The sequence below is a fragment of the Mus pahari genome, chromosome 19, assembly GCF_900095145.1.
Source record: "Mus pahari chromosome 19, PAHARI_EIJ_v1.1, whole genome shotgun sequence".
Lineage (NCBI taxonomy): Eukaryota > Metazoa > Chordata > Mammalia > Rodentia > Muridae > Mus > Mus pahari.
The window spans coordinates 28,502,030-28,526,081 of NC_034608.1; the positions used below are offsets into that span (position 1 = coordinate 28,502,030).

A 24,052-nucleotide genomic window follows, 5' to 3' on the forward strand; every position below is an offset into this window, starting at 1 on the left:
TTGTTTTTACAGGTGAGCTCCTCTGGACAGATGCAAGTTCATCCCAGTGGTGGTGTCCTTTAAAGGACACACCTGTCTCTAAAGAGCTAGACCCTGTCCAATTGGGCAGACAGCCATTGTATGGCACTGTGTTGTCACTCTGAAGTAAATGAGAAAGGGAGGGACAGGAGCCAGCATGGCAGAGTATGCTCCCTATGGACCTCTGTATGGTGACATTTATCCTGCAGTAAAGCTTTTCATTAGGCAAAAACCATGGTTTTTATTTGAAATTAAGAATTGATGTATATGATGTAGAAAAAGTAGAAGTTCCATTATAATAGTTTCATGCAGTATATCATACACTTGATCCTATACATACCTACCCCGGCTGCCTATTACCATTCTTCTTATACATCATGTGACAGTTTCCTTTAAGATTGGAATATTCCATCCTGCAGAATGCTACCTAAACAGGAAGCTAAACATTCAAAATAGCTTCAGGAAGTCCCAGTAACAGACCAGATTCAGTTGAACCCTCCCCGCTAGAGTAAGCAATAAAAGCTGAGATCCCTGACCAGACCAAAGGAAGCTATCCTGGTTTGAATGTTACCAGGACAGGAAATGGCACTGTTAGGAGGTATGGACTTGTTGGAGTGTGTGTGGCCTTGTTGGAGGAAGTGTGTCACTGTGGGGGCGGGCTTTTAGACTCTCCTCCTTGCTGCCTAAGAAGCCAGTCTTCTGTTTACCTTTAGAACAAGATGTAGAACTCTCAGCTCCTCCTGCACCATGCCTGCCTGGATGCCGCCATTCTCAACATGATGATAGTGGACTGAACCTCAGAACCAGTAAGCCAGCCCCAATTAAATGTTGTCCTTTATAAGAGTTGCCTTGGTTATGGTGTCTCTTTATAGCAATGCAAACCGTAACTAAGACAGAAGTTGATACCAGGAATGGGGATATCGCTGTGATAGGCCTGACTGTGATTTTGCTTGGAGGAATGCGGATTTGGGACTTGGAAAATAGCAGGATGCTTTAAATAAGGCTTAATGGACCATCCTAGTAGGAATTTGGAAGATGTGAGAGCTGAGGGTTATTTGAACTGTGCAGGCCTGGTTCAAGTTGTTATAATGGAGAAGAATTTTATTATGTGACCCTATTGACTGTTCTTGTGATATTTTGATGAAGAATGTGGCTGCTTTTTGCCCTTGTCTGAAAATTCTACCTGTGGCTAAGGTGAAGAGATTTAGATGAATTGCTTTGACAAAGGAAGTCTCACAACAGCCTGGTGTAAATTCTGTCGTCTGGTTACTAAAGTTCACTCTTATTAAGAACATTTGAGTGAAAAGGAACAAGTTGAGAAAGGAAAAAAAAAATGTGTGGTTCAAGTATTAAAGGGGCACCAGGAAGCAGAACGGAGCTGAAGCCTGTGTTCAAGGAGATAAATAGATTAAGGGACTGTGTTCTTGAGGAAAGATCCCACCCTGGTAAGTTTATTATGCTTTTGTAGTTGAACAGGGGACTTGGTGATTGTTTTCAGCTGGGATTTTAATCTGGAATGAACTACAATCTAGAAGTGATTAACACAACTGTGGTAACCTTAAGAATAGTGGACGTGAAAAGCTTAGGCCCAGGCAAGGTACTGCATACCTTTAATCCCAGGAGACAGAAGGAAGCTGATCTCCGAGTTCAAGGTCAGCCTGGTACACGTCTTTAATCCCAGAACTCGGGAGACAGAAGCATGCAGATCTCTGAGTTCAAGGTCAGTTTACAGAGCAAGTTCAAGGACAGTCAAGCTTAGGCAGGGAAGGAGTTGGAAAACAGAATGCTGGTGGTAATGTAATAGAACAAGAGGGCCATGTCCCAGCCCCAGTAAGCAGCCAAAATCAGCCCCTTTGACTATGTGGCTCTGGCTTCAGTGTCAAGAATAGAAGGGACTACTAGGATAACTGATGCTGGTTAGCTAGAGCTAAGAAGTTAGCAGTGATTAAGAAGAGACGAGATCAGTGAGGTAAATCTGGGAAGTGTTTTCTGAGCATGCAAAGAAGCTGTGTTCCAGAGACAGCCATGCTATTTCATGCTGCAGCTGAATTTGTGAATGTTTAAGAATCACCCAGGTGTTACTGGTGTTGAAGGTATGAAGGGGTCATGGAGAACATCTGTGGCTTGACACTGTGTGAGGCCAGGAAAGGCCACTGGTGAAGGTGCAGCCTCAGTTGCAGTTGATGGCCAAAGACTGAAGGAATCATGCAAAGAAGTTGAGGCTTGGCACCATGAAGAGAGCCTGTTGACACCTATGAGAGGCTATTGGTGAAGCCTAGTTGCAGTGGGTAAGTCCAGCATATTGGAGATGCCAGTACCATGGGATGGCCACCGAGAACAGCAGCAACAGTGGAGTGGAGTCAACCAGAGCCTAGAGTGCTACAGAGGGCAGAGCTAGCAGGGCAGTGACACCCTTTGGAGGAGCCCAGAAGTGTTGATCCCAGACACTGGACTAAATGAATTTTGCATTAAGCTGTGTTTAGGCATGGGCCCCATAGACTCATGGATTTGAGCAAGCCTATGAGGGCCAGGGAGTGGAATGAGGTAGTTTGAATATGCTTGGCACAGGAAATGGCACTCTTAGAAGGTGTGGCCTTGTTAGAGGAAGTGTGTTACTGTGGGAGTGGGCTTTTAGACTCTCCCCCTAGCTGCCTGGAAGCCAGTCTTCTGTTTGCCGTCAGATGAAGATGCAGACCTCTCAGCTCCTGCAGTGCCGCCCCTGCCTGGATGCTGCCGCTTCCCACCATGATGATGATGGACCGAACCTCGGAACCAGCCCCAGTTCAAGGTCGTCCTTCATAAGAGTTGCTTTGCTCAGGGGTGTCTCTTTAGAGCAATGCAAACCCTAACTAAGACAGAAGCTGAGCTGCAAAGAAGATGCTCAGGGGAGAAAGGCAGCAGAGAAGATTCTGAGACAACATCACCTGCCTGAAGGAAGCAGACACCAGCGGAACTGCCTGCAAGAGGTTTAGATCAACTTGGGCACCTGCAAAGGATGCTCTCCAACATCCTGAGCAGCCTGCAGGCTGTGGGCTGAGCTCCAGGTTCCCGGCTTTGTGAGCTGTCACCCATGCTGGGTGTAGGCCTTGGTGATGCAGCTGTCTTTGAGTCATTTCTGCTTTATAAGTAACCCCAATAAAAACAACTTAGGGTTCACCAAGTTGGACTTTGATGATATCCTTACTTTGGTCTGTCATGGGACCCTGATCTGGGGTGACTAGATGTGTGTGTTGCATCTCCCTGGAACAACAGGATGTGGACTCTTTCCTCTTTCCAAGTAACCCCCTCTTTACTTTTGTGTTATATGTGTTTGTGTGACTATGTGTTATAATACATATGTGTTGTATACATCATAACATCAACGTCATATCATATATAAATGTAGATTTAACATATACATATCTATATATTAGCATATATATATATATATATATATATATATATATATATATATATATGTTTATCTTCCTGGTTCTGTCATATTTCACTTAATTTGGCGATCTAGCATCCATCCATTTTTCTGAAAATGACATCATTTATTTTATGCACGAGTAAAACTCTATCGTATATACATCCCACTTTTTAAATGTTCATTAGACGGACAGTGTAGGCAGTATTCCATAGCTTAGCTTTTATAAATAGCTGTACAATAAACATGATATATATATATATATATATATATATATATATATCAATTAGCAAATAAACAATTCCCTTCTATTTACTACAAAATAACTGCAAATTTCAATATAATCTGGTTTTGATTACACTACAAAATACATATTAGATAAGGAGCAGAAGTATGGTCTGACTTCATTTTCATTAGCTGTCCATTTCAGCTTACAGAAGCTGTGTGTTCTCCACGATTGACAGTGTGCCATGATTCTCCTGTGTGATGTCTGTCTCCTTGGCAATAGCAACAATAACAGTTAGTTATTTGAGGAACCACTAATTATTTTCAAATATAGACTTTTTCTTCCCAAGCAGGAACAGACTGCTTCTGTACTTGTCCCCACCATGGACAGGAGTAGTTTAGTTGGGTTTGAGGATGGATTATAGATTTGGAAAAAATGTACCCAAGATCCCAGGTTATGGGAACTAGAAAGAAACAGGAAGCAGAAAAGATGTTCTGAGCTGTCTAATGTTTACAGGCATGGAGACCCACTCCTCAATCTTGCAAAGAGGGAGTTACATGGGTGCTCATCTGTCCCAGTGTCTTTTCCAGTCTGGCTTTTCTCTGTCCTTGACGTGATTACCAAAATACTTGTCAGGGCACACTGGGAAACTGTGTTTCAGGAGAAAAGCTCTGTGTGTGACATTCTTTTCTCATGAACCAGTCATAACCATGCACAATTGCATAATGGTTACTTTGTTTATATTAGACTTTGATTGGTTGAAATATTATACAGCCAACCAGATTCAGCTCGAAGGACTTTGACTCTGATACATAAAATGAAACATTAGTGGCTTCCTTCCTGTTTCAAATCTCGTGCTTCAAATTTTCTTGATTAAAAAGTATATGGATGTTATATTGCAAGTTACAGCTTTTAGATAGGGAGACACGCTTTCCATATGAGTAACATTTAGGAGCCCCAGCTAACACTGTGAAGACTCTTGGATTTCCTCACACCAGTCCTGAGTGAGGGCAGCTGTGTCCATCCCTCAGGAATTTCACTTTATAAACGACTTACTTCACTGAGCCAGTCTTTTTCTTTTAGTTATATTACGCAGTTTAATATGAGTGGATATTCTTAAGATCTAAAATGTGATGGTTTTCTGTATCACTGTGTCATGATTTTTAGAGATACCTTCTTGTGGCTCAGTCTTTTATGGGTTCTACTGCCAACTTAGCTGAGAAGAAAACTTTGTTAAACATTTTATATAATTTCAGTTGTGGGAGAGGTATTTTTAAACCCATGAAATACTAAGCATTATTAATGAATTTCACAGTTGTTACCAATAGCTGCTTCTTTCATTAGACTTTGGATCTCTAGAATGGTATGGCTATATATCTATTCTATTGGGAAATATTACAATTGTCTGAATTTGGTTCACTGTGCAGCAAATCTTTTGTTGCACTGCTACAGATATTATAAAATAAGATCTGTATTGAATGACTCTTATAATAGAAACTGGAAAAAGTTTAATGGTAGATTTAAAATTTCTTAAAAGAAAAAAAAAATGTATTCAAAAATCCCCAAGGCCTTCTTGTCCCAGTGCTCCTGACGAGCTGGCTCATTTGGTAAGTACACCTGAGATTCTGGTCTGGGCAGCCAGTTTGATAGCCTGTTTCCATCTCTGAGGAGCACTTCTTACAACAAAATTTCTCTTCTAAGGGTTATATTTCTTCTAAGGGTTATATTTCTCATGATACATGTCAAACTATTATTTTTCAATGTGTAGGCTAGAGCCAAGCTCTAGTTCACCCAAAATTAAATGATGATATTTTCCCACCAGTTTGGTGGTGGGTTTGAACAGATGTTTGGTAGGACACAGATATTAGGGTTGTGGCACTGTCCTACTAGGCTTAAAGAAACAGTCAGAGAGTAATTCCAATGGGAAGTTCTTGCATCTTGCCTTTATTATCTTCAGTTAGTATAGCACGCTCTACCAGTGCCCTCCTAGCACATTCCCAGCTATCCGACTTTACTGTGTTAAAACCAACAGGGCTAACACCGCTAACAGTGTTACTTTGTGTGTTCCTACAGGGGTATAGATTCTAAGATTACACCAGCATCATTTCACTGAATCATCAGGCACACACACAAGAAGGGGGATTAATTTTGAAGAGGAGATGTCCTCATAAAAGAGGGCAGAAGAGGGTAACGTGTGACTGTGGGTCAGAGTCGGAATACATAGCACATTGAAAAATGACTTTACGACAGTCATTATTTTGTACAATGAATATATACTAATAAAAAGCTTGATTATTAGTTTTATAAAAGAGGTGGGTGGGAGGGGGTGCAGCCTCAGATGGCCTGGAATGCACTGTGTATACCAGACTGCCCTCGAGTGCTTAGAGATCCCTCTGCCTCTGCCTCTACCTCTGGAGTACTTTTTAATTTTTATATTTTTCATGCATGCTTAGATTTGTGATTTCCATTTGCAAAGGCATTTATTGCTTCTTGTGGTTCTCACACATCAGCAGAAAGACCCTGCATTTGTGTTGGGCCGTTTTTTTTTTTTTCTTTAACTGTTGTTCTTGGCTCCCTGGATAGGTGTGGTTTGACCTGATGATTCCAGGAGGCCTCGTTGACTGTGCAAAAACCTTACATCGTATTTTAAATGGTTTTTGTTTGTTTGTTCCTTTTTTTTTTTTTTTTTGGAGGGGTGGTGGTATTTGTTTTCTCTTCCATCCAAAATATTCTGCTGAAAAGGCTTGACTTTGGCTGTAGAGCAAAATAGAATTAAAACTCTGGTCTTATCCTGGCATCTCAGGCTCTGAAAAAGCTATCTATACTCCCTAAAGCCAGCCTTCCAGCACCTGATTTTTAGAGTTCTCATCAATATCAAGACAGAACTCACGACAAGCCATGGGGTGGTATTTACCACTTCTGCCTGTCAGTAAATCATGGCAGTTACTTTCAGACTCTGCAAAAATTATATATATATATATGTGTGTGTGTGTGTGTGTGTGTGTGTGTAGTAAGTCACTGTTAGATTTTTCTTAAAGGAAAACTTATAAACATAACTCTTCAAATATATGGTGTATATAAAAACCAAAGGACCTGCCTGGGTCTACAGCAGCTCTTCAGTGTATGTTATGGTTTCTAGTTTAGCATTTCTATGGGATTTCTGAGTGTGTGAATGAGTGGGTTTCTGATTCCTGTGCCCTCTCTTGGCCTCTTTTACTTCTGTTGGTTTATCCTGTCCAATTTCAATGTGATAGATTTTGTTTCATATTATTATAGTTTATTTTGTTATTTTTTTAAAAGAAAGAAAGAAAGAAAGAAAGAAAGAAAGAAAGAAAGAAAGAAAGAAAGAAAGAAAGAAGGAAGGAAGGAAGGAAGGAAGGAAGGAAGGAAGGAAGGAAGGAAACCTAGCCACTAGGGTAAAGGTTAACAACTGAGCTGTCATTCATACCTGCTGGGAGAGGGAAGGTCAGTTTTCTCCAAAGAAGTGACACAGGGCATATTGACTACTCAGGGTAGGCTTCAAGTTCGGGAGTAGCTGATGAACACATCGTGGACACCACAGCTTGTATGTGTTCTTTTGTTTGGTTACAACTTATTGGGGATTTTTTGTTTGTTTGTTTGTTTGTTGTTGTTTTCTCTTCAGTGTTTTATTTTGTTGGTTTTGGAGGGTTTTATTGTATTGAGTTTGTGTTTGTTGGTTTTTGGTTTGGATTTTTTGTTTGTTTGTTTGTTTGTTGTTGTTTTCTCTTCAGTGTTTTATTTTGTTGGTTTTGGAGGGTTTTATTGTATTGAGTTTGTGTTTGTTGGTTTTTGGTTTGGATTTTTTGTTTGTTTGTTTGTTTTGTTTGTTTTGTTTTTCTCTTGAGAAAGATATTAAAGTTTGGTGGGTAGGGAGGGAGAGAAGGACTTAGGGGAGGGGAAGAATACGATCAACATGTATTTAAATTTATTAATTTTTTATTTTAAATAATAAAAATATTTTAAAAATTCAAAATGAATAAATCTGCTTTAGAAATATTTCAATGGAGCTGAGACTGGATGGTAACACGTAGTCTCTCATTGCGGTTCCAAAACACTGAAGCCCAGCCTTGGGTGTCAAGAACTCTGTGTGTTTAAAAGGGGGCAGTTTCACAAAGACCCAGTGAAGACACCGGTCTGCTAGTAGTGTGAAGCTGTTAGAGCTCCCAGGGACCCAGGGTTAGCTGTAGCTTCTCTCCGTGGCCTTCTTGCTTCTGCCAATAACTAAAACACTGTGGTTTTTTGTTTTTTGTTTGTTTACCTTTCAGTCATTCAAGACTGTCTGCAGCTGATTGCAGACAGCGACACGCCGACTATACGAAAAGGTAATGACCGGCCATCCTCTGTGTCTGATTAGGATTCAGTGCAGCGTGGCTGATGCTTGTAAGTCTCAAGTCTAAGGTAGAGTTTGAACTGTAGCTCCCATCAGCCACCCTTCCAGAGTTCTTATAACACGAGCCTTCTCAAACTGGCTAGGGAACAAGCACACAGATGTATAATAACACAGTAAACATATGACCTCAGATTAAAGTTTAGATTGAGTTTAGCTTTTATAGTTCGGGGAAGTGTTGGCTTCTACAGAGACACGTGGCTGTCTTCGCGTGTACTTGGCTGGAGATCTCCTCAGGGAATGGAAGTGAGGCTGCCTTGTCCTAAAACTTGTAATTTTATCAGTTTTTAATGTCCAGTGAGAACTTAATGATGGATCATTTCCTCTTCAGAGTGGAATGCTTTCGGTTTGATTTTGCTTTCTCGAAGCTTTGCTAGTTTTAAGTTTAGAAAGAAAAAAAAAAGTAGTTTCTCTAATAGTAGCCAGACACAGAAATACACTTTTCACTCCATTTCCCAAATAACACCACCCACAATTTTGAGCCAGAGGAAGGACGGAGCACAAGGGCTCTGTTGACAAACCCCCGAGCAGTTTGCCGATCCTTCAGGGTCTTAGGGGACTCCCGAGGCTCTTCGCCACATTGCTAACCTTGATGTCCTACTCCAGAGGAACCTCTTCTCTCCCTAATGTAGTCCAGTCTCTCATAGATTTGTGCACGCCACTCTTGCATGCAGCGGATATTTGGGAAACATCGATGCACTGCAGTCCCCAACGAGATAAAATAATTGGTGAGCAAAAAACATTCAAGGAAGGAATGGCCCAGCTGATCTGCATATTTTCTCTGCGGTTGTGTTTTCACTGGGGCACACAGAAATGAGCAGCATCACTGTGACTTTTTCATACGAGTGTAACACTGTATTTTGTTGCGTCACAGTGACTTTTTCTTATGTGTGTATCATTGTACTTTGTTGCTATCACTCTCCTGTCAGGACCACCTGCCATGCCAACCCTCCCTCTCCTGCTTAAGGATTTGTTTCCACCCCTCGGTTTTCTTACCACAGGACCACACGTGTTTCCACAGGTTTTCATCTCACTTTCTACAGACCTCCTCATTATTTATATTCTGCTACATTTGGCATACATGCACACACACATACATGTGAATACATATGCACACGTGCACACACACACACACACACCAGAATCATGCCATATTTGTCTTTCTAAGTCTGTGTCTCATTCAAGACAGGGACCTCCAGTCCCACCCACTTTCTTGTGAGTGTAAATAATTTCCTTCATCTTACAGTTGGATAAAAATCAAACTGTGTATTCACAGGACACTGCCCACTTACCTGTTGGCATATTTATTCAGTTTACATACAGTGACTGAATCACTGAGAATATTGGAGTGTTTGTATTGAAGAAAATGTATGTGGGTTTTATTTTAATGGAGTTTGACCACTAATGACTAATGGTGACCACTAATGACTGATGGGGAGAAAAGAAAAAGAAGAGAGCCCATGGATTGACAAGCAAGCACTGTACAAGGACAACTAGGAAGGAAGGGGAACAGAGCCAGCTAGTGCACAGGGATTTCTGAGTCCTCAGACCCCCGCTGGAGTTTAGACCACACTTGATAGCCAGGGATGGAGAAACACTCAGGATAGCCTTTGCAGGGAGTCTCGGGTTCTATTCTGCATTTATACTTTTATACGTAATTTTAATGGTGTTTAATGCCAAACAAGTACCAGGTCATCTGAAAAGCTATGATTGCTTATAGCTTTTTGTTTCCAAAAAACCACATTTGCAGCATTCAAACAACAGCAACTGATTTCCTTAGAGTAGAACTCAAGCCAGAAGAACTGCCTAAGGACTGAAGACAACATTGAAAATGATGCTTAGGAAAGATTCGATAGACCCATTTGTTAAAAGGGAAAGGGAAAGAAAGCCTAGATCCACACCAAACACTGCATCCTCTTTGTTTCTGTGCCACGCGTGCAGGTCTCTGGGCCTGGGCTACAAAAGGTCAGAACTCCATGGCGTTTTGCCGGTATGAGCTGGTTTTGGCCAGCCAGCTGAGGACAGGAACACATGCTTGAGAACAGTATCTAACTGTGACATACATTGGCATTCTAGGAGGAGTTGAGCAGACCTACATGTGAAGAAAGTTTGCATGCCACGAACCACTGCCCCTTGCAAAGGACAGAGAGCCTTTCCCAAACAGATAACACATTGTTTTTATGCTTTTATCTTACTGCTTCACCTATCATCTGGAGTCTTAGGGAAGTGTCCCAAGTTCTCCAGAGAGCAAAGAAGGATGATTTGCATTTGACAAGCAATATGCTCACTCTCACTGATGACCACTTTCTGCTGATCCAAAACACTTCACAAGGAAATCACATTTATTCTTATCCCGAGGATGGGTGGTGATGGTTCAGGACCACAGGCTCAGGTTGCCCTGGGAAACGTTCCAATGCAGAAAGCTCCAGGACACTTTTATAGCAGCAGAACAAAAGATAGTCAGTCGTGCATCAAAGCATTTTTCGGACGCCTTGCTACAAGGTAGGTGGTGGCAAAGAGGGGAGAATTAGCTGTTGACTTTTTAAACTTTTGGGTTGGTGCAAAGAGTCATTTGCTAACACATTCTAAAGGTTTTGTTGGATAACCACAAGGATGGGGTTTAAACACAGAAGTGGGGCAATGAATAGATAGAAGGAGGCTACGCGAAGTGTGGTTGGTTGCTGTTGCTTTACTGTCCAGTGTGAACCACATGGCTTTCTTTCTGTACGCATTGTTCTGCTGGGCTATAGGCATTTGTGGCAGCACACAGCAGTACTTTACCAAGTGCAGCTTGGTAAAAGCTTAAAGTTGAGAGCGTTAACTCTTCATCATTGTGTGTTGTTCGTTGCAAAGACTGTTTTTGGAGCCTCAAGTATCCTTGTCAATAATAAATGAACTTAAGGTTGTCTTTTCCGTTTAGGAAAAGAACCACCGCATTTGTAAAGCAGCTGTACTGACTCTAGATAGCATCAAGTAATACTGCCATCTTAGTAGATGAGGCATCTTCACATGTACATAGCTCTCCTGTGTTAATTTTAGCAATATATTATAATTTCTGTCATGTGCATCTTTCAATACATTGAATAAATTCATTCCTAGCCATTTTGTTCATTTGAATTCAGTCTTAGTTTAGGTAGCTATACTAAATTACTGTAGACTGGATTGTTTAAGCAGTAAGTTGTTTTCCTACAATAGTGAAGGCTAGAAAAGTCCAAGGCCAGTTGGCAGGTGGTCTGTTAAAAATACATTTGTATTTTGTGGTGGCTTTCTTTTCATTGTGACCTTGAACAATGGATAACAGAGCCAAGGGTACCTCACATCTCTTCTTTAAAAGATACTCGTCCCGAGAGCCGGTGGCACATTCCTTTCATTCCTTTCATTCTAGCACTCAGGAGGCAGAGGCAGGTGATTTCTGTGAGTTTGAGGCCAGCCTGGTCTACAGAGTGAGTTCTAGAAACCCTGTCTCGAAAAACCTAAATAATTAAATAAACAAATAAATAAATAAATAATTGTGTGTACGTACGTATGTATGTATGTATGTATGTATGTATGTATGTATGTATGTGTCATAATTCTTCCTGGAGGCTCTACCTCTGAACAGCACCACTGGGACATAGGACTTAGCGTGTAGGTTCTTGGAAGACATGAGCTTGTTGCATAACAAATGATATCCAAAGATGGCATTGTCTACTTCGGTTCTACATTTTTCCCTCTTGGCTGAAATGAAAATGACTTTGGGGGAGTTGACCCTTTGTGAAGCCATTTAGCTAAATCCATTTGTCAGTCTTGCTGGGTTCAATATCTGTTCCGTAGATGACTGTTTTGTGTGACAATAAACGGTTCTACTCCACTTCCTTCAGTTGGATGCCTTTCCTCCGGTTCATTTGTCTGCTGACTGCTGTAGCTGGGATTCCAGTGCAGCACTGGGCAGCAGTAATAAAGGTCCTGTCCTGAACCCACCAAGGAGCGTTGCATTTACTTACATGATTAATGTTTGATATGGAGTTCCTTGTGGTTTCTGGCTTCAGGACCAGGGCGATTCTGGCTTCACGTCATGAGCTAATAGCTATTCTGGTTTCTAGAAGAATTTGAGGAAGTTACTGGAAGTGTCTTGTTTATATGGCACCATCCTGGCTCCCTTCAGTTGCATAAACATGTTTAATAGTTCCATGTCTGGCATTTTTTGGGAGATGGTTCCTGTTAAGGTTTTATTTTTCTCTTGAGGTAGGTCCATGATTTGCTTAAAGTTTTGTTTGGCTTTTAACCTTTTCTTGAAAATTAGACAGTTTGAAAATCAGGTACCCCGCCTACCCCAGAGTCTTCTGTGGGTTGCTATGATATCTGCATAGTTGTTTTTGTGAAAAATAACTATGCTGATGATATCATAGTTATACATCTATCCATGTATCCATCTATCCTTTCATTTATTCATCAATCCATCATCCATCAATCCTTTTATTTATCTACCTATCATCTATCCACCCATCATCCCTCCCTCCCTCCCTCCCTCCCTCCCTCCCTCCCTTCATCCATGTATCCATCTATGCATCTACCTACACATCTTGATATGCATTACATCCGTGAAGTCTGCTCTGCTCTCTCTGCAGTCCTCCTGGTAAGTGCTCCCCTCTCTGTAGTCCTAACCTCCATAGTTATTCGTCATAAACACCAGAAGGCTAAAGTAAAGTAGAAGCCTATCCCCCCAGATCTTTACAAGTCGGCTCTGTACTTGAGCATTCCTTGTATGCTAATCATTTGACCTTAGCTGTCACCTCCTGCTGACACAGAACCCAAAGGTCAGCTAGAGGTGTGTGGTAATTAGCTTTAATTATCTACTTGAAACACCTAGAATTACTTGGGAATAGAGTATCAGTGAGGTATTGCCTACCTTGGAAGGACAGCATGTCTGTGGGAGGTTAGCTTAACTGACATGGAAAGACACAGTTCAGTGTGGGCAGCACCATTCCCTAAACAAGGGGTTTTGAACTGAATACGAATGAAGAAATTGAAACATCCAACCGTGCATGTATATATTGCCCTCTTCTCTTGACTGCAAATATAGTGTGACTAGTTGCTTCAAGATCCTGCCAGTGATGGACTTATAACCTGGAATTATAAGCTAACATGAACACTTTCTCCCTTAAGTTGCTTTTTGTGAGAGTGTTTTATCACAGCAGCCAAAATGAGACTGACATAAAGTGGGATTACAGGTGTGGGAGACAACCCCTGTGTCACTCTTTCCATCTAACTACATTTCACACAGAATCTCTTTCTTCTAAAACTTCTTTTGTATCCATTCAGTGAGTTTTTCTTTTTCTGATTTTCCTGATTCCTTGAGCTAACAGCAGTTTTTTTTCTAGGATTGTAACATGCTTTGGAGTGCGTGTGTGTGTGAAGGGCTCTTTACCCTTTGAAGTAGTCTTTGGCCTCGTGAGGTTTGTCATTGACAAGTTTACATTTAAAAATGACTTATGTGTGCATGTCTGTATTTACTGGTTAATTCGTGTGTGTCTGTGTAGATATGCAATGTGTATGCACCTGTGTGTGTGTATGTGTGTGTGTGTGTGTGTGTGTGTGTGTGTGTGTGTGTGTGTAGGAGAGGATGCTGTCCTTCCATATTACTCTTCCCCTGATTCCCTCAGGACAGGGTCTCTGCCTCAACTTTCCTGAGTTTTCCCTTGGTCAGACTCTGAGGCAGCCAGCCCCATGGGCCCTCTCCTGTGCCATCCTCAGAGCTGGCACTACTGGCACTTGGGAGATGACCAGGCACCATCTGCGTCCTGGGATCCAGAATCCAGCCCTTACAAGAAGTACTCTTCGCTGCCATCTCCCCAGCCCACATCTCCCATTTCCCTTTCTCAGCCCTGGGGCCCTCAGTTACTTCCACAACCCTCAAAGCTATTCTGAGGCCCGGCAGCTAAGTGCTTTCCTCACATCACTCTAGAGTACAAAGGAGGAGGATTTCTACTAAAGGCCACTTGGAGTCGTCTGTGTGCTTACATCATTTCACAGAGGTCATGGAGAACTTTAACTCCCAATAGACTCTGACGAGGGCATATGTCCATTTTAGGGCATGTGCTTGCACAATGTATGTGAATTTTCTTTACATAATCAATACTGAAGTCTTTATTCACTTTACTATATGTTAACATAATTATTTTCAGGCACTTTAATACATCAGTGACCTAAAATCGAGTTCACACATGGAGTGAGGCACGTCAGCTTAGAATGTCTCTCTACAGAGGGACATCAATAAAACCCAAAAGGTCCCACTTTTGTTTATCTGTCGTCTAACTACTATCCTGAAGTTCTAAGTACACTTTAAGTGGGCCGTGATATTTAAGTTCACAATTCCCAGAGCTGTTCACGTCACTTGGTTTACTCTCTTAGAGGGTTTAGAATGAACTCACCAGCAAATGTGCCAGGCTCTGGTGGCATTTGAAAGCACAGTTAACTTTAATCAATTCTGATATGAGAGGTTATATATAACTGGTGATTGTGTGTGCCTATGTGTTGTATTAAGTGTTGTGTATACCTGTGTTGTGTGTACTTGTGTTGTGTGCACTCTGTTGTGCATACCTGTGTTGTGTGCACCTGTGTTGTGTGTACAGTGTTGTATGCACTGTGTTTGTGCATGGTGTTGTATGCACTGTGTTATATGCACTATGCTGTGTGTACCTGTGTTGTATGCACTGTGTTATATGCACCTGTATTGTGTGCACCTGTGTTGTGTGCAATTGACAAAAAAGTAGCTACAATGTAAAGAGCCAGTAAATAAATTTAAATTAATGTAGAACAAAATTCAACAAGTAAATACTTTGGCCCAGAATATTTAAATAGTATTTTTAGAAATCTATGTTTTGCATCACTTTGGTATCTCCGCCAACTCTGTAATGGGGGGCGGTGTTTCATTTTCTAGAATTTCAATAGCATGTTTTGCCAAATGTTTTACAAAGACAGGCAATTGCCTGTGGCTGATTACCACAGCAATCATCAGTGTGAATTATATTTTACTTAATGTAGAACTTACTAATTCAGTGATTATTAGATGCATATCTGCTGTGGGATAAAAATTGCTGGGGGAAAAAATGTGGGATAAAAAGCCCAGGGAAATGGCAGGTAGACATGCAAGCTGTCTTGACCATAGAGGAATTAGAGCCCCAAGGTGGGGGGAAATGTCCTCTATGTTCAAACTATCATCTCATTTTTAATAAACCATAAGCATAATCGACTTTGACATAATCATTGTTTTTAACTTTTATAGCAACACCTTTCCCCCCACTGTTTGCTTTGTTTTGTTTGAGACAAGATCTCTCTATGTAACCCTGACTGTCCTGGAACTTGTTATGATCGACAAGGCTGGCCTTGAACTCCCAGCTTGAACTCCTAGACTTGTAACAATCTTTATTTTATAATGCCCGACTTGTTACAATCTTTACATTAGTTCTCTCTCAGTTTGTTCAGTACTCAATGATCTAACACACCTTGGGCACAAAATTCCATTTAAACAAAGTAAACACTGGCTTATTGGAGACTTCTCACTAGGATCTTGTTGCACATAGAGAGTAAAGAGGACTTGCTTCTGATATTTGTGTTTGATGTGACCCGCTTCTCTGAGCCTGTTATCCTGATGAGCACTGGGGGACATTTTATTTAAGAAAATTCTTGGAATTCCTACTTGAGGATAAAAGTGTGGTGGTCGTCCCTGTCGCACGTCAGGGCCACTCTACTCTCTGGAACTCATGCAATGGAAGTAGCTCCAGGGAGGGAGTGCATACAAGGTGTAGAAGAGCATCCATGATTCCATGATGCTTCTGTGTCTGTCTGTCCATCTCCAGCACTGCCAGCTCCCACTCCTTTCCCCCAGGGTCTCCCCCCAGCCCCCATCCATCTACGGTAATGCTTCCTTGAGGAGCCAGTTTAACGATCCTTACTATGACCGGAATTCACAGTGGTCTCTGTTTTACTGTGGACATTTTTCACTCCTTCATATTTTCAGAAAACATGAGCTTCTTATTTAGTGTTCTTCTGGTAAGAGCCTTATTTGAATCAGGAATATAAATTAGTACACCTCTAATAAATTCTACATTGTAGAAAAATAGAGAGCCCCTCCACGCCCAAGAAATTAAAAGTAGAACTGCGGTATGATTTAGCAATTCCACTTCTGAGTTTATAGATAAAGAAAACGAAATCAGTTCTCTCAAGAGACACATCGTCTCCCAAGTTCACTGCGGTATTGTGATCACAGCAGCCAAAAAAGTTGCCAGAGGAATGGGTAATAGTGGCATGGGGCACTGGGCACTGAATGAACCTGTAAGATAGACACAGAAACATAAATGCCACTACAGTATCGATTTTGGACTCGTTTGATTGGTCTTGGAGCCCCCTTTTTGCTTATTCAGGTGACATTTTAAGACTGGCTTAGTATTTCCCATTATACAAGAACGGTCTGGCCCATTTAGACTTTCCACACCATTGGTTGCTATTCTGTGCTCACTGTGCTAGGGCCCTAATCTTCTGCCAGCTGCTTCCCTTCCTTTAGTGTACAGCTCCCCTCGTTGTCTAGCCCCGAGGCTCAGCCTGACGACACTGTCTGCGTCTGTGCACATCTCTATGGTAAACTCTTCCCGTGAAATGCTTTTCTCTCTTCCTGGGTGCGAGCTCTAGGAAGCGCCTGGTCCGGTGGCTTGAGTCCCTTGCCTGTTGCCCTCCCTGCTCTTCCTGTCATCCCCGAGCACAGTGTCGTCCTGTCACTCCCCATAGGATTAAGGGAATGTCACTGTACTGGAAGCCCTTTCAGCTTCTGAACACTGTAGCCTTAGCACACAGGTGCTGAGCAGTTTTCAGTGCAGGGCTTATCCTCGTTGCTGTCTGCATTTCCTCCTTGTGTTTTACAGCCAGGTTGGGGGTGGCCTTACATCCTCCAGATATGTTTTGTTAAGTTCTTCACCGAATCCCCCAGGAGATGGAAGAAGACAATCTCCCAGTGTGCTGTGCAGAGGCACAGTTCTTCTCTCTTTCATATCCTCCCCAAAACACAGCCTTTATCAGGAAATAGCCAGTGTGCAGAAGAAGAAAAGAAAATGTAAGCAGACCTGTGGAATGAGGTCCCTTAGGCACCTGCACCCAGGTTCCCCGTGCTAAATACATGTTTGGCAGATAGTCCAATGGAGGATAGTCCTCCTCCTCCTCATCCTCCTCCTCCTCCTCCTCATCCTCCTTTCACATTTTAGAATATACGATGTGCTCTTTTAAAATTAGTGGGGAGGAAAACTGCTTTTCACGGTTTACGGTCTCATGAGTAATTCTCTCTCTCTACTGCAGGAACTTACACATTTGTTCCATGGCTTCTCAGCTTTAAAAGAGGAAATGCCTTGGAGGAGAAAGAGAACAAAATAGTGGTGAGGCAAACAGGTTATTTCTTCATCTACAGCCAGGTAGCGTCAGACTCCTCCCCCACCCCGGTCCGACGCTTTCACTGTCCTTCACGTCTGGTGAAATATCCCGGCTTCTTTCTCAGGTTCTATACACGGACCCCATCTTTGCCATGGGTCATGTCATCCAGAGGAAGAAAGTACACGTCTTTGGGGATGAGCTGAGCCTGGTGACCCTGTTCCGATGTATTCAGAATATGCCCAAAACACTGCCCAACAATTCCTGCTACTCGGCTGGTATGTAGCTGTCCTAAGACCTGTTTAGCAAGATGGTGTCGATTATGCTGGGGAGTCTGATCCCCCCAAAAGTGCTGCTGTGGGATCTTAATGGAAAGGCCTTCTGCCATAGACTGGGCTGTTTATTTTGCAATAATTTGTGTTGATGGAGAAAACTGATGTCATTACTAATGGTCATACCATTTTTATAAAAATTAAGAAGAGATGGGGATGGAGAGGCAGTCTCATAGTGAAGGACACTGGCTGGTCTTCCAGAGGACTTCAGCTTCCTCTTCAGCATCCACATGGCAATGCACAACTCTCTGTACTTCTAGTCCCAGGGGACCTGGCACTCTCTTATGGCACTATATACGTAAAGACACTCAGGAAAAATACCAATACACATAAAAAAAATTACATTAAATAAATGTGCTTTTTAAAAAGTTAAGAATGAGTGACACCGAATCTGACATGGGAGCATGCCTCACTTCTCTCCTACTCTTTCCCTGTCACACCCAGAGGTGATTAGGATGGCTTTGATCTTCTACTCCCTGACATATCCACAGATGAGTATAGTGATTTTTATCACAGCTTCACTCTTTAACCAACTTCCACTCCTGCCGTATCCCTCCTTCATCTGAGCACGGCCCCTCCTGCCTTCCTGTCATTCTCTCTGTTAGCCCCGCTGAGTTTAATTTGGGTTGCATGGGAAGAAGGTTGTTTGCTGGAGCCTGGGTAAATGTTGGTAGTTAAGCCACTGGGGAAAACGGCATTCCTCCCAGAAGCCATTCACTGTCAATAGCGTTTCATGGAGAGAGGTGGCTTTATGAGCCACGAAGCAAAGCTGAGGGTTCCGATCTTGTTCTGGACTTGTGCTTGTAACCACAGCTGGGGATGTCCAGGAGAGGGCCAGGTCTAAGGTAGATGCCCTTCCATTCATTATAAGAACAGCATCAGGAACAATGTCTGCTCGTTGTCAGATGCAGAGACCTGAGATCTTCTGGGGTTTCTTCTCTTGTTCAACTCTCTCTGGCAGCTTCACTGTCTAGCAGTCATGATTCCTTACTCTTGTAACCTCCTCATCTCTGGAGAATCTGAGCTACAGAAATGCCATGGCAGGACATGACATCATAATGTAACACATCACAACACAACACAACACAACACAGAAGTTCCTCAGCTCTTCAAACTACAGCATACCTGGCCCCACAATATGAGCATGTGGTGGGAAAAAAAATAGCTCCTGTTGGTCCCGAGTGCAAGGAAGGGCGTATTGCAGAATGGCCAGGTTAGGTCTCATGGTTCAACAGGTAGCCTCAGATACCCGACTAGTTGGGAGCTCAGAATGGCAGCGGCAGTGTCAAGCACAGGGGACAAAAGCATAAGAGAAGACACACTGCATCTGTTCCAGCCTGTCCACACTGGGATTCCCAACGTTTTCCTCATTTCATTTCAAATTTATCAGTGCTGGTTTTAAAAAAAAAACACACACACACACAAAAAAAAACCGTATTTCCCTTACACATGGGTGTATCTCTCTGGTGCCTTTGACAGATCTATTCAGATTAACCTCCAAATAACCAAATAAAACCAAATACCCGCCCTAGCCTCAGCTGCAGCTGTCACGGACAGCGACGTGAACCCCAGGGCTGTGAATCACCCCTCCAGCATTTCAAAGGCCATTATACACAAATGCTCAGAGAGAACACAGTTTCACTGTAGAGGCCACGGCACGCTGACTCTGCGGACCCAGTGACTTCCGTGGCCAGGAGAAATTCTGTCATGTTGAAAGTCCCTAATTTTCATAAAGGAGTCTGCTTCTGTGCCCAGTGCTGACCAGCATTTTACTATTGTGAAATATTTATCCATGGCAAAGCCTCTCCACTCTGAGACTCACATTTGGTATAGGATGTCACAGCGTCACAGCTGATGCCCCTCAGACATTTCCACTCACTGGGTTTTCCCACAGCTCCGCCCGCGGGTGGATTCCCACAGACTCCCGGGTGCCATCCTTTTTAAAGGTTGACTCCTTTGATGTTAAGGATATGTTTCAGGGTCAGGAGATCAGGGCTGTACATAAGAACCAGCTCTAATAAGTGTCAGGCTTGCTACTTTCATTTTGAATTTGTTTTATGACCCCACACTAATCCGCCCAAACCTAAGTTAGCTTGAGACATGAAGCATGGTACCAAGGTCACCACAACATGGGGAACTGTATGTATTCAAGGGTTTCAGCCTTAGGAAGGTTGAGAACATCTACTATAGTGGTTCCCACCCATTTCTTGAGCTTGAAGTGTTTGCCACAGTGCTGGCCATGGTATTACATCATGCTTAGTGTCCAAGGCAGCCACAAATCTATTCAGCACATATGTTGTGACATCTCTTCTTTAACTACATAAGGTAACTAATCCCTTAACGCTTTGCCAATTTCGAAGCACAAATGTACAGCATGCCTGTGGAGCATTGCTTGTCTGCATTGGTTACCTCATAGATAGAATGTGCCTCCTGAACAGAACTTCATACTCCTAAGTCATGAAATATATCATTATAAATTAGGCACAAACTAGCATTTCAAGGAGTTTATTACTTTGTTTCTTTTGATCATAAAGATAATCATGGTCATTTATGGAAGCCCATAATATAGATGACTGGGAGAAGAACCCCAAATGATGAAAAAACAGGAGCCTGGACTCAAAGAAAAATCTGTTAAACACTGTGGATTGTTATTGAATAAGCTATTGATTTTTAGATATCTATTTTTGGCTTTTTTGAAACAGGATCTCATTCTGTAGCCTGGGCTGAATTTTCATTTCATGTACGGCCCAGGCTGGACTTGAATTCTGAGGCTGGGAATATTGGCATGTGGAATATTGGCATGTGGCCACCGTGCCCAGCTTAATTTTTAAACCTTCGTAACTATTTACAGGTTAAATGCATATTTTAAGGTATGAGCACGGACTGGTGAGATGACTTACTGAGTGGAGGTACTTACCATGCACGCTTGGCAATCTGTGTAGAGGCGAGAAGGAAAACCAACTCCACAAAGTTGTCCTCTGGCCTTGCCTTAGTTAGGGTTTTACTGCTGTCAACAGACACTATGACCAAGGAAACTCTTAACAAGGATAACATTTAATTAGAATTGGCTTACAGGTTCATAGTTTCAGTCTATTATCATCAAGGTGGGAGCATGGTAGCATCCAGGCAGGCATGGTGCAGGAGGAGCTGACAGTTCTGCTAGGAGAAGACTGGCTTCCACCTAGTTAGGAGGAGGGTTTTGTTGCCCACCCCCCCACACAGTGACACACTTCTGTCACCAAGGCCATACCTAATCCAAGAAGGTCACACCTCCTCATAGCACCACTCCCTTGGCCAAACATATTCAAACCACCACAGACTTTCACACATGTACTGTGATGTGTGTGTCCATACATATCACATACACACACACACACACACACACACACACACACACACACACAACTAATACCAATAAATCAATAAAAAAGATTACCATAATGCTGGGCTTTGCTCAGTGACTATAGATATCCTCTCAAAGAACAAGGTTTGATCTGCCTGACGGTGACATTTGCCACTGGGATCCCAGTCTATGTTGGATCCTGTCGGTTCTCCTCTTAATGTACCCATTTAATTTTGAAGCTAACAGGATTATGAGCAGTTGTTGAGTGAAGTGTGAATGCTGTGTTGACGTGATGCAATAGCTTCTTCTAATGGACTCTCCAGTGAACAGCAACTGCGGAAAACTCTTGTCGCCCCCCTCTCTCCCAGGCATCGCGAGGCTGGAAGAAGGAGACGAGATTCAGCTTGCAATCCCGCGGGAGAATGCCCAGATTTCACGCAATGGAGACGACACCTTTTTTGGTGCCCTAAAACTGCTGTGACCTACTTGCTGGAGTTTGTGACCCCCTTTCCTCATCTCTGTACCTCCGAGGGAGAAACAGATGACTGGAAATACTACAAGAGGGGCAAGCCATCACCGAAAGTTTTTCTGTGACCTGTTGAATCTGATCCAAAGCAGGAAATATAACAGACAGCCACAACCAAAGTGTGCCATGTGAGTTATGAGAAATGGCGCCCACACTCAGAAAGACGGGATGAGGAAGGCTGTTTTCTCCAGTCCCATGCCAACACGCACCGCAACCATGCTTTTCGCCTTGGGTGACATGTTCCGAATGCAGGGGGATTTCCTTGCTTTTTGATTCGCTGTGAGAAGAGGGCCCACGTCTGCAGGTCGCTGAAGCGTTCACACAGCCTCAGGATTTACCTTCCCTTCTCATGCTAAGTACACGCTCCTCTTTTCCGGGTAGTACTATGGGATACTATGGAAAGGTTGTCTGTTTTTAAATCTAGGAGTCTTGAACTGGCAATAGACAAACATCCTTATAAATTCAAGTGTAAAATAAACTTAAGTAAAAAAGGTTTAAGTGTTAAATGATTGGACATAAGAGCTGACTGTTGAAGTTTTCTTGGTTTAGGTCAAGCTGGCAATTGATTCTGATGTCAAGGTATGTTTTTCACAGAAGGAAAGAATTCACTCATGTCTGGATCATAGGTGTGTTTTGTGGCAACGCCCAGTGGCTTTATAAAATGGTATTGTAGATCCAGCTGATCTGCACGGAGATCACTAAAGTGAAGCGGTAGCCCCACTCACAGAAGCTCTGCTTCGAGGGTGTGTTTGCGGCAGGGCAGAGATCTCCTCCATGTTCAGGGTGTGGCTGCCGCCGCCTTTGCGGATCAGGTGATGGGTTCCAGAAGGAAGCATCTGCTCTATTTGCTCCAGGTGAGGCTTAAGCAAGCTTCGTGCCCCACGTGAGGATCCTGTCTCCCAATTGGTGGGGGGAGAGGGGCAGGGGGAGGGGGCAAAGAGCATTGCCTCAGAGGAGTGGCTAGTGACCTCCCTAGCACGGCTGCTATGGTTGATTGCCAAATAAAAGCACCATGCCTTCTGACCATTGCCGACACTGTTTGGTCTGCCGACGTCCACTTTAGATATTTCTCTATACAACTCTGACTTTGAAAAAATCAGGTGAGAAGCATTTCAAATAAAATGACAAGCATTGGGGCAGTAATTGTAAAGTCTGGATATTTTGTATATCTCCTAGGAATCTTTTTATGTCTACACATTATTGTTACTACTCAGAGAATAAACTTCAACTAAAAACACTGGATTCGAATAGGAGTGTTTTGGGGAAATAACCCAGCAGTGGTGTGAGTCATAAGACACATCTGTAGTTGTCTCTGTGACATGCACACTGATTTCCATAGTTTCTAGATCAGTTTCTAGACCATTCCCACCACTGGCAGTAAGAGTTCCCCTTTGCCCACAGCCCTGCCAGCACTTGCTGTTACCCCTTGTTTGGATGACAGATTTAATTTGACTAGAGTGTGATGGGATCTCACTGTGGTTCGATTTGCATGTCTCTGGCTGGGAATGTTGAATATGACTCATGTGTTTATTGGCTGAGCCGGCTTCATCTTTTGGGCAGAGCCTGTTCATTTCATTAGCCTATTTATTCATTGGACTGTTTGGTTCATCAGTACTTATGCATTTATTTTGTTTGAGTTCTTATATTGTGTTCTAAGTGTGGAGACTTTAACTACTAGGGGTCTTGACCATGAGTTCTTATGTATTGTGGGTATAAACTTCTGTCAGATATTTAGCTAGCAAATTTTTCTGCTATTCTGTAGGCTATTCATTCACTAGATATGTTGATTTCTTTGCCACAAAGAAATCTTTTAATTTAACATAATCCCATTTTCAGCTGATGGGCTATTTCCTGAGCACCCGGAGTCTTGTTCAGAAAGTGCTTGCTTGTGATGGTATTTTGAGGTGTTGCTTCCAATTTTCCTCTATCAGCTTGAATTTTAGCTCTCAACATAATAGAGACTGTACTTAATAAGCCTACAGTTAACATCAAACTAAATGGGAAAAAAACTAAAAGCATTTCCATTAAAATCAGGGTTAAAAAATAGTAGGCCCACTTTATCCATACCTATTTAATATTGTACTTGAATTCTGAACCAGAACAGCGACTAAAGGGGCTTCAGGAAATAGGAAGGGAAGAAGTCAGGGTATCCCTGTTTGCAGATGGCATGCTTCTCTATACAAGACCTTAAATATTCAGCCATTTCTGGGGCTCATGCATTCCTTCAGGAAAGGGGCAGGAAACAGGATTATCAGACAAAAACTCAGTAGACTTCCTGTAGCCCGATGGCAAATACACTGAGAACGACAACATCTGAAAAACAATTCTATTCTCAACTGCCAAAGAAACAAGAACAGACAAAGCCCAAGAATATGCAGAGCCAAGCAGGGGACAGCT

The 24,052-nt window shown here is 42.5% G+C and overlaps 1 protein-coding gene across 2 annotated transcripts in view; it reads left to right on the forward strand.

Annotated features, from left to right (window-relative positions):
• Positions 1-22,161, forward strand: part of Tnfsf13b (TNF superfamily member 13b) — a 28,812-nt gene extending 6,651 nt beyond the window's left edge. The window contains exons 3-7 of one of the 2 annotated variants that reach the window (XM_021219599.2): positions 732-824; positions 7,940-7,996; positions 17,386-17,498; positions 17,582-17,732; positions 21,498-22,161. In XM_021219599.2, coding sequence (XP_021075258.1) covers positions 732-824; positions 7,940-7,996; positions 17,386-17,498; positions 17,582-17,732; positions 21,498-21,610 — 527 coding nt within the window. In that variant the 3' untranslated portion in view covers positions 21,611-22,161. The remainder of the gene's footprint in view (positions 1-731; positions 825-7,939; positions 7,997-17,385; positions 17,499-17,581; positions 17,733-21,497) is intronic. The other variant, XM_021219600.1, reaches the window with a different exon arrangement.
• Positions 22,162-24,052: the final 1,891 nt, after the last annotated feature.